Genomic DNA, 11032 nt, shown 5'->3' with positions numbered 1-11032 from the left:
TCTTCTCCTCTCCTTTTGAATCACTCTTCTTCTCCACTTTCGCTATATCTCTCTTCTTTTCCTCTTTCTCTGTATGACTCTTCTTCTCCTCTTTCTCTATATCACTCTTCTTCTCCTCTTTGTCTATATCACTCTTTTTCTCTGTATGACTCTTCTTTACCTCTCCTTCTAAATCACTCTTTTTCTCCTCTCCATTTGAATCACTCTTTTTCTCCTCTTTCTCTGTATGACTCTTCTTTACCTCTCCTTCTGAATCACTCTTCTTCTCCTCTCCTTCTGAATCACTCTTCTTCTCCTCTCCATTTGAATCACTCTTTTTCTCCTCTTTCTCTATATCAGTCTTCTTCTCCTCTTTCTCTATATCACTCTTCTTTTCCTCTTTCTCTGTATGACTCTTCTTCTCCTCTTTCTCTACATCACTCTTCTTCCCCTCTCCTGAGTCACTCTTCTTCTCCTCTCCTTCTGAATCACTCTTCTTCTCGTCTTTCTCTGTATGACTCTTCTTTACCTCTCCCTCTGAATCACTCTTCTTCTCTTTCTCTCCAGACTCTTGTTCTTCATCATCCTGCTCCTCATCTTTAGATCCTTTGCTTGTTTCTTCCTCTTCCTCAGCAGCTGCCTTCTCTCCCTCCTCATCTCCTTCCTCTTCCTCTACCCCCTCTTTTTCCTGCTTCTCCTCTCCTTCCTGTTGTTCAGTTTCAGTCTTATGGGCTTTGGAACTGCTCAGTTCAGTTTCCTCAATCTCTGACTCTTCCTCCTCTGCCTCCTCCTTATCCCCCTCTACTTCTTCTTCATCCTCCTCGTCCTCTCCTGTAGGGGGTGTAGCACTCACTTTAGGCTGCTTGGAGGCAGCCACCTCTTCTTCCACAGCCTCCTGCTCTTCCTCCTCCCCCTCCTCTTCCTCACCCCCCTCTGCCTGAAGCTCCTCCGCTACGGCGGCCAGGTCCTCGTTCAGGTCTGCCTGTTTGTCCTCTTTCTTTGCTTTGGAGGTCATTGGCTGACGGTATGGGAAGGTGGGACTTGGGTAGGAATCAACAAATCCCCTAAAGCGAGTCTCTTCACCCTCCAGAAGATTCCTGCACAGACACAAGAAGTTTGAGCATGGCTGTGTGCACGTGTGGCACGCGCTAATATCATATTATTCTGCAGACTGACTCACCTGTAGGCAGCGATCTCAGCATCCAGAGCCATCTTGACATTGAGCAGATCCTGGTATTCCCTGAGGTGGTGAGACATCTCCCTCTTCATTCCCTTCAGCTCGCTGTCCAGCTGATGGATCATCTCCTGGGGAAGAAGGGAGAGGGAAGAAGGGGCTGCGTTAGAGGAGAGCAGGACAGGGTCAGAGTCTCATCACAAGCACATGTCATTGGCTAGAGTCTCATCACAAACACATCTCATTGGCTAGAGTCTCACCACAAACACATCTCATTGGCTAAGACCTGAGTACAGGCACTAGCAATGAGGCTCTGTGGATGTTTGTTATTGGCTGATATCTCACACTTGTTTAGTACTGCAACAAACACACTTTGCCACCAAATTCAGACCTATTAGTTATGAAGACTGTAAAAGATGTCGAGATACTTCTTACAAATTAAGTTTATGCTGTTTTAATTAAACTAACTGTGTGTACTCCTATGTGTACAAGACAAAAACTGAAGGAAAATTGTGATCTTCTTTGGCACCTAATGATCCACTGACATGCATGTTTGTTAATTTGCCATTTTAATACTTATATGCAGTCTGCATTTTTGCATGTAGCTTGCATGGAACAGGATCATATTTATATATTTACCATGACGAATTTACAATAATTATCACTCAACCGAAACTAACCTGGTAGCTGCCTAGGTCGTTGTTATGACGGTCTTCAGTGTCATTCAGCTGTCTGTCCAGGGAGTCCTTCGTGCCATGGAGAGCCTCCAGTTCGACATTCTTCACCTGCAACTGCCGGCGATAATCTGCGATCTCATCCCGAACAGATTTGATCGCGTCCTTGTTCTGATCTGCCGCGTCCGAAAGTTTGGCATAGCGGCACTGGAACACCTCTTCCGCTTGCTGTAGGTTTTGTGAGGAGAGGCCGTCCAGTTGCGCGCGGATTTCCCGGAGCGCGGATGTGATGTCCGTTTTACTGAACTCCCTCATATCCACAGGCACCTGCGCCTCCTGGAGCTGAGCAAGGAGTTCGCCGACCTCCACTGCGTGGTTACTGCGCAGGAAGTCTGCTTCATCCAAGAGAGACTGAACTTTTTTCTCCAGGTCCGATTTAATCAGAACCGAGTCGTCTTTTTCCTTCTTCAGTTCCCGGATTGCAATCTCCGTTTTTTCTCTAAAGCGTGCTTCATCCTCAAAGCGATTTTTCAGACGGTGAATGTCTTCTTCGATGTTATCTGCATCAACAATGATCTGAGCCTTCTCTCTGTGCAGCTGCTCTAGCGTGGAACGGAGTTCGCTCAGCTCTTGGTCGAATGCATCACTAAGTTTTGACTGCGTGAACTTTCTCTGCCGGAGTTCTTGAATTTCAGTCTCCAGCAGTTTATTCTGCTCTTCCAGATAACGGACTTTATCAATATAACTGACGAATCGGTCATTCAGCCCTTGAAGCTGTTCCTTCTCGTTGTTGCGCGCGTGGTCTACATTGAGCGCGGATGAGAGCTCTAGGCTGCCTGGCGAGGCTAAGACTGCTGCGGACGCGCTCGTGTATGCCCTGCTTGCTGGCACGTTGGTGGTTCTTTTGTAGGACATGGACGTGGAGCCGGGGGCTCTCTGAGACCAGGAGTGCGACCTGAGGCTGGCAGATGGGGAGGCGCGGATGCCCCGTGTCTCGAGCACTCTTCTGCGGGATGAAGCCCCTATGACATCCATTGTGCAGCTCCCGGTGTGCGTGCTCTCGGTGTGCCGGTGTGTCCTGAACAGAAGGCAAGTGGAAGACTGCGGTGATTGTGGAGATGTGGTGGATTGCTGCTCCGCTGTATTTATAGTCCTGCTGCTGCGTCCTACATAAATCAATAGAGTGCAGGGGAGGGGCTCTTTTCAGGATGGAGAGCTGATGAAGACAATCCCAGATGGCATGACAACACACTTTTTTTTGTACTATAGTACAACACAGAAAATGTAGCATGGAGCTGTCTTGAGGCATATAGCTGAATTTCATATTTAATGTATTTCATTTTATATTACATATTTTATGTGTTAGAGGTGTCATACATTTTTCTTTTCTTTTCAATGCAACACTAAACTGTGCAAAAACAGAGGATACAGCAACACATAATATATGCATTTTGCAAAGCTTCAAGTTGTCTGTGTTTTTTAGTTTATTGTACATTGAGTGATAAAGTAGTTAAATGGAAGAGAGCATATGCTATAGTTATGGCAGCATGAATCCCTTTTGGGTGAAGTATGAAGTGTTTTGGTTGTTGTAGTGCATTTTGCACCAAAGGTTAACTGATTTGCTGAGGTGTGTGTCTGTAAAGCCCACTGTGTGAAGAGTTTTATAAAGATGCTCGATAGGGCATGAATCATGGGTTATTCCAACTTCAAATACTCCTTCGCTGGACTCAATGACCTGCAGCAGTTTCTGCTTCTTCCTCTTTATTGCCTCTCTCCTCTCCTTCATTTCTCTTTTTCCTCCCTCTCTCTCTCTCTCTTTCCTCTTCTCTATTTCCCTTTCTCTCCTCCCTTTCCCCTCTTGTCTTCTCTGTTTCCCTTTCTCTCCTCTCTCTCTCTCTCTCTCTCTCTCTCTCTCTCTCCTACCTCCCTGCTTGTAAACTGTGGGAGTGAACACCCCAGTGGATGGGATGCTGCTGACGCTCAGAGTGGATGAAAAAAAACTGCTTGTCACTGTCACGTCACGTCACATCCTGACTGCAGCTATAAAACGCCCCGATGCTGCAGCCCCAGAGCCACAGACGCTCTCAGCAGCCGTCTGCGTTCATCTCTCCCTGCTCTCCTCTCAGTCTCACTGTACTGCTCTCCTGTTCTCTCTCTCTCTCATCCTCTCTTGTGTCTCTCTCGTCTGATCTCTTGATTCTGCGATGGCTTCTCTCGGCTACGATCCCTTCTTCCCGGCCAGCCACCGCCGGAGAGTGGAGGTGCGCAGCGGTGGGGGGGGTGGAGGCTACGGGGGCTTGTCTCGCTCCCGCTCCGTCTTCACCTCCTACTCCTCTCCCATGTCCCGTGCCGCTCCCCACTACTCTCTGGCTGTGTCTCCCATGGCGACCGACTTGGAGATGAGCAAGGTGGCGCAGGTGAGCTCGGAGATGATGGCGGTGCGCACGGCGGAGAAGACGCAGCTGCAGGACCTGAACGACCGCTTCGCTGGCTTCATCGAGCGTGTGCACCATCTAGAGCTGCAGAACCGCGCGCTGGAGTCCGAGCTGCAGGTTCTACGTCAGTGCCACGGGGAACCATCCGGCCTGCGCTCCATCTACGAGCAGGAGGTGCGGCAGCTGCGCGCAGCAGTGGAGGAGGCGTGCGGGGAACGGCAGGCCGCGCAGGAGCGCAGGCATCAGCTGGAAGAGGCGCTGCGTGCCCTGCAGGGCCGCTACGAAGAGGAGGTGCTGGCACGCGAGGACTCGGAGGGCCGGCTGGCGGAGGCACGTAAGGGGGCAGACGAGACAGCCCTGGGCCGGGCCGAGGAGGAGAAGCGTCTGGACACGCTGCTGGACGAGCTGGCCTTCCTCAAGCGGCTCCATGAGGGGGAGATCACTGAGCTGCAGGCCCAGATGCACTACAGCGCGCAGGTCTCCGTGGAGATGAAGGTGGTGAAACCGGACCTGTCGGTAGCACTGCGGGACATCCGGACCCAGTACGAGCGCCTGACTCAGCAGAACATGCAGTCCGCCGAAGAGTGGTACCGCACCAAGGTCGGCTCCATGGCCGACAGCACGGCTCGCCACTCGGACGACATCCGCCTGGCCCGAGACGAGGCGGGCGAGTTCAGGCGCCTGCTGAAAGCCCGAGACCTGGAGATCCAGGCCTGCCAGAGCCTCAACCAGGCGCTGGAGAGACAGCTGCAGGAGGTGGAGGACAAGCAGAGCGACGAGATCGCCAGCATGCAGGTAGCAACCGCTACACACACAATCATAATAACCTCAGCAGACATGTTAACATGCAGGTAGAACCGCTACACACACAATCATAATAACCTCAGCAGATATGTAAACATGCAGGTAGGAACCGCTACACACACATGCATAATAACCTCAGCAGATATGTAAACATGCAGGTAGAACCACTACACACACATGCATAATAACCTCAGCAGACATGTAAACATGCAGGTAGAACCACTATAGACTGACAGTGTTGAGACCACTGCAGACAGCCAGTGACTCACCTGTAGCCATAAATGTTGATATGCAGTCAGTACAGTTGTGTTTGTGTGTGTGTGTGTGTGTGTGTGTGTGTGTGTGTGTGTGTGTGTGTGTATGTGTGTATGTGTTTGTGTGTATATGTGTGTGAGTGTGTCTATAAGTATGTGTGTGTGTGTGTGTGTGTGTGTTTGTGTGTGTGTGCGTGTGTGATATGGGGGGTAAACAGCTGGTCCTGAAAGAGAGCCAGTAGATTTGTGTGTGAAGCTTACTGCTCTTAATCTCTCCTTTCTCATTACTGCCATGTCTCCTTCTCCATCTCTGTTCATCCCCCTCTCCTCTGTCTCCCCACCAGGACTTGATCGGCCAACTTGAGGACGAGCTGAGGACCATAAAGAACGAGATGGCGCACTACCTGAAAGAATACCAGGACCTGCTGAATGTCAAGATGGCTCTGGACATTGAGATCGCCGCCTACAGGTCAGTGGTCTCCAACGTAACAAAGTTAGTCATGTCCCAGTGCCTCTCATAGGGAGATAGATACTCTTACAGTGCAGGACAAATGCAAGGCCCCTCATGAGTCTTTTAAACAACCAGTGAAAACCTAGAAGCTCTGCAGATTCGTCCATGTGAATGTTCTAGAAGGCTTTTAAACAACCAGTCAAAACCCAGAAACTCTGCAGATTGTTCCATGTGAATGTTCTAGAAGTCTGCTGTCTCTGAGTGTTCTCTGTGTGGCCTACAGGAAGCTGCTGGAGGGGGAGGAGACACGTTTCAACGTGGGCGGAGTCGGGGGCATGTCCAGCGTCTTCTCACACACCATCTCCTCCACCCCGTCCTTTGGGCGCCCCGTCTTCTCTGTGCAGTCCAGCCTGACCTCTGGCACCCCCTATCTGCTGGGAACGCGCCTCCTCAGCTCCTCCTCCTTCAGCGACGACATGTTGACCTCCAGCACGGCCCAAAAGGCAAGGGCCAGCCCAGCAAAGGAGGAGGAGGAGGAAGAGGAGGAAGGAGAAAAGGGAGGAGAGGAGGGAGAAAGTGTTGAAGAAGAGAAACAGGAGGGAGAAGTGGAAGAAGAGAAGGAGGAAGGAGAGAGTGAGTGAAAAAAACCACCACACACACCATACACACTATACACACACCACACACACTATACACACCACACACACCATACACACACCACACACACTATACACACACCACACAAACTATACACACACCACACACACTATACACACTATACACACACCACACAAACTATACACACCACACACACCATACACAGATCTGTGAGTGGGATGCTGACACATCAGACTCCTTCACTGCCCCACAGGTGACCTCATGCTGTGTTTCCATAATATTTATTTCATTACTATTGTGTGAACTAACAAACACCATCATGTTAAGTCTGATAGTCACAAGTAATGAGGTGAAATGACTTTGTGTGTCTTTTCCCAGCAGAGGAAGCGGAAGCAGGCGAAGAGGAAGAGGAGGTAGAGGGAGAAGAGGAGGGAGGAGAGAAGGAGGGAGGAGAGGAGAAAGGTGAAGAGGAGGGAGAAGAGGAGAAAGGTGAAGAGGAGAAAGGAGGGGACGGAGAGAGCAAAGAGGAGGAGAAGAAGACTGACTCCAAACCAAAGGAAAAGTAGAGAGAATGTATCCAGACCCCAGGTGCTAAGTGACACACACACACACACCTCAAACATACACAGATCAATCCGTGTGTTTGTGTGACATGTAGACACATACACACACACACACACACACACACACTCACACACAGCACTGCATACACACACAACATACACATCACAAACACACCACATACACACACACACACACACACACACACACACACACACACACACACACACACACACACACACACACACACACACACACACACACACACACACACACACACACACACACACACACACACACAGCTCCAACTCCAAATGTAGTATGAGCAACATGACCGTGAGCAAGACCCCATCCAGGAGCAGTCCTGAGAGTGCATGGGCACAAGGCTGGCGCAGTGTGTGTTTTATTTGTGTAAGCCACGAGTGTGTGACTGGGACTGTTTTTATTTCTGTAAGCAAAGAGTGTATTTTTATTTGTGTAAAGAAGCTAAGCGATCCCCTAACAATGCCGTTAGCTTACGAGTCTGGAGCCCAAACCTGCCTGTAACCTTGAACCAAGTGTGCTTATGACCCTGATGATCCAGATGCCTTAGACGCTCCACAGAGGAACACCATGGTGGACAAATAAACTCTTAATCTGCTGAACCTCACTTTGCTCTGAGTGTCATTTTGAAATGAAGCCTGAATCCTGTGCTTCCACCAGCACACTGGCATCACAGCAGCTGAACCGCGACACACAGCACAGCACACTGGCATCACAACAGCTGAACCGCGACACACAGCACAGCACACTGGCATCACAGCAGCTGAACCGCGACACACACCAGCACACTGGCATCACAACAGCTGAACCGCTACACACAGTACAGCACACTGGCATCACAGCACACTGGCATCACAGCAGCTGAACGGCTACACACAGCACAGCACACTGGCATCACAGCAGCTGAACCACGACACACAGCACAGCACACTGGCATCACAGCAGCTGAACCGCAACACACAGTACACGGGCACTTACTTTAGAGAACACAGACACTCCCTTTAAAGAATAAAAACACTCACTTTAAAGAATAAAGACACTCACTTTAAAAAACACAAACACTCACTTTTAAGAACACAGGTACTTGCTTCAAAGAACAAAGATATTCACTTCAAAGTATACGGATATTCACTTTAAAGAATACATATATTCACTTTAAAGAATACGGATATTCACTTTAAAGAATACATATATTCACAGATACAGGTGCAGTATGTACTCATATAACATCTATAACACTTTATTTTAAGGATCATGTGTTAGCCATTGACACGCAACTAATATAGGTCTGTCCAAAACGGTCTGTGTTAAGCATGATTAATCAGTTTTTACACATGTATTCACCAATTTCTTATTCATGTATTCCAGGCATATCCTTAATAACAACCTGGTTGGTCTCAATCTAAACTTACTGATATATAGCTACAATCAAAAAATAAAGTTTATAGTGAAAGCAGACCTAGTAGTATCAAAGCGCTTTTTTCACCACCTTGGGGCCATCTAAGGTCGTGGCAGAGTCCGAAACACTTCGTGAATCGTGACTTGCAGAAAGAGAGCCAGGCAGTGTCACTACCAATGCTGAAAAGGGCGTAGGTTTGCATATGGTCCATAGGGACTAGTAAAGACAAGTTTGGAAAAGACAAATATTTTGTTAATTTGAATTGCCTGTTAGAAAAAATAGTGCCGGACAGTTGCTGTTAAAATCCACCAGTCCATCAACAAACGGGTTTTCAATGGAAAGCATGGAGAGGGCGTTCAGTCTCTGCTGTCCCATCGTGTTTCTTGTGAATGTCTTAATCCTTTTGTGTGGCGCCAAACGTTTAATTTCTAATTTATCTTCCAACGACAATGTACTAAATTGCAATGTACTAAATTGCAATGTACTCAACAACTAGTATACATTATTCATTGTAGGCTGAATTAAAACACTTCCAAAATACTCGAAAACTAGCGATAACTAACTAGCAGTAACGTTACTGGCATTGATCTGTCTGATTTTGATCTGACTGTATGTTTTTTTTCTTCTTAGTCACGGGGTACAGGTCTCGCGGTTTTCGCATTATTCCAGTCTAGTTGCCAGGCAGATTTCGTGGGGCACATTTGAAAGTGCCCCACCACTCAATGTTAACTCAATGTTAACTGGCCTGTGTGGTTCACGCTCATTGGTGTTTCCATGGTAACGGTGGGGCAGCGTATGTCGTTGCCCCACCGGAAAGGGAGGGACAGCAGAGAGCAGCATTTCACAGAGCAAGCAAACAGACAGAATGCTTTTGAGTCAAGTTTATTCACACACATATTCACGCTACTTTGCATAAAAAAATATATATATATAGGGGAGCACAGTGGCGCAAGCAGTAGCCCCGACCACATTCGGCTTGACGCCCATGGAGGACACGGGTTCGAATCCGGCCCGATGTCATTTCTCCTGTCCACTCCCCAGCTCTTCTCCCTCTCATTTCCTGTCCCACTCTTCACTGCACTATCGATTAAAGGCACAAAAAGCCCAAAAATAAATCTTAAAAAAATATATATATATATATATATATATATCAAGCAGTTTCAAACCTTCAACATGCTTTTGATTGTGTACAGGATTCCCTAAAGTCCCTCAAATTGATGCTGAATGAGTCTAAGACTAAATTCATGATTTTCTCCAATGGTAGAAATAATGTCCCCTCCACCCATAGGATATGCACCCGTTCTGGGACTAATATTGAGCAAGTTCCTTGCTATAAATACCTAGGTATCTGGCTAGATGATAGGCTGTCATTTAAATCACATGTTCTTGACCTAGCTAAGAAGGTTAAAATTAAACTGGGTGCTCTTTATAGAATAAGATCTTGTTTTACTTTTGAAAACCGAATGGAAATAGTGCAATCAACAATTTTGTCAGTTCTTGACTATGGTGACATTGTTTACATGTATGCTGCACCCTCTACCTTAAAACTCCTGGACTCTGTTTACCATAGTGCTATTCGCTTTGTTACAGGAGACGCTTTCAGGACCCACCACTGTAACTTATACAAGAATGTTGGTTGGTCCCCTCTAGCGGACAGGAGGGAAAAACACTGTCTTTTATTTGTTTATAAAGCCTTAGTGGGAAAACTGCCTAATTATCTCATGTCACTTTTAAAATTAAAATCCATCTGTCATAATACACGGTCACAGAGCCTCATCTCCCTTGAAATCCCCCTTACAAAAACTAATATAGGTAAAATAGCTTTTAAGTTCTTTGCTTCCCATAAATGGAACACTATTCAAGTGGAGTTGAAATTAACCAAGTATTTGTCTGTCAACCAATTTAAGAGCCTTTTAGATAATAAGGATGTGCCTCAATGCTGTTGTTTTGAATGATTCTCTGATTTAATTTTTTTTTACTTTATGTTATTTTATTTATTTATTTTTTATGCTTAATTTCTGAGTTGTTTGGTGTTTTTAAAAAAAAAAAATTTTTTATTTATTTTGTCTGTTTTGTTTTGTTGTGGTTTGTTTGTGTATTGTTCTTCTGTACTATGTGCCCTCAATCAGGGCATTGCTGCAAAAGAGCCCTGTGCTCAGTCAATTTCTCCCTGAATAAACAATGATGATGATGATGATATATTGCCGCGAAGTACGAATGTATTGAGCTTTCTGCACAACAGCGTCATCTGGATCTGGTGGGGCAGTCCCACCTGCCCCTAATGTACAAACGCCACTGAGTGTTTCTCAACCGCTGGGCCGCTAAAATGTTTCAAGTTGAAGGTAATTTTGCACGAAAAACTGATTTTAAGTGAACAATATTAATAAAATGCATGATTGAAATTCGATGTTTTAAACGCAATATAAAATGTATAAATAGGCATAACAGACAGGTGATGTAAACAATATCCTATCTTGTTCAAACTTTACAGCGTCATTAAGTTGAGCTACTCAGTTAAGCCAATGTTCTACTATGTGGCGATATTAGCGGGAAAATGGATACGTTTCTCACGCGAAGGAATGACAGCACTGGTAATGTCATACTAACGAAAACTACTAAAATTCAGCGTAAATACAACCCT

The 11032-nt window shown here is 46.6% G+C and overlaps 2 protein-coding genes across 2 annotated transcripts; one reads left to right on the top strand and one right to left on the bottom strand.

Moving 5' to 3' along the window:
• Nucleotides 1-364: 364 nt before the first annotated feature.
• Nucleotides 365-3039, bottom strand: LOC105888925 (neurofilament medium polypeptide-like; the record flags this gene model as incomplete). Its single annotated transcript, XM_031569884.2, has 3 exons — nt 1834-3039; nt 1160-1284; nt 365-1076 (listed from the first exon to the last, which is right to left on the bottom strand). Coding segments are annotated over exons 1-3 (1866 nt in total), but the record flags the coding sequence as incomplete, so codon positions are not given.
• A 677-nt stretch (nt 3040-3716) lies between these two features.
• LOC116221038 (neurofilament light polypeptide-like) lies at nt 3717-6901 on the top strand (the record flags this gene model as incomplete). The annotated part of the gene is made up of 4 exons (XM_031570020.2): nt 3717-5057; nt 5665-5789; nt 6055-6404; nt 6777-6901. Coding segments are annotated over exons 1-4 (1626 nt in total), but the record flags the coding sequence as incomplete, so codon positions are not given.
• Nucleotides 6902-11032: the final 4131 nt, after the last annotated feature.

The sequence above is a fragment of the Clupea harengus genome, chromosome 7 (genome assembly GCF_900700415.2).
Source record: "Clupea harengus chromosome 7, Ch_v2.0.2, whole genome shotgun sequence".
NCBI classification, from domain to species: Eukaryota; Metazoa; Chordata; class Actinopteri; order Clupeiformes; family Clupeidae; genus Clupea; species Clupea harengus.
This window is presented reverse-complemented; position numbering and strand designations above follow the sequence as displayed.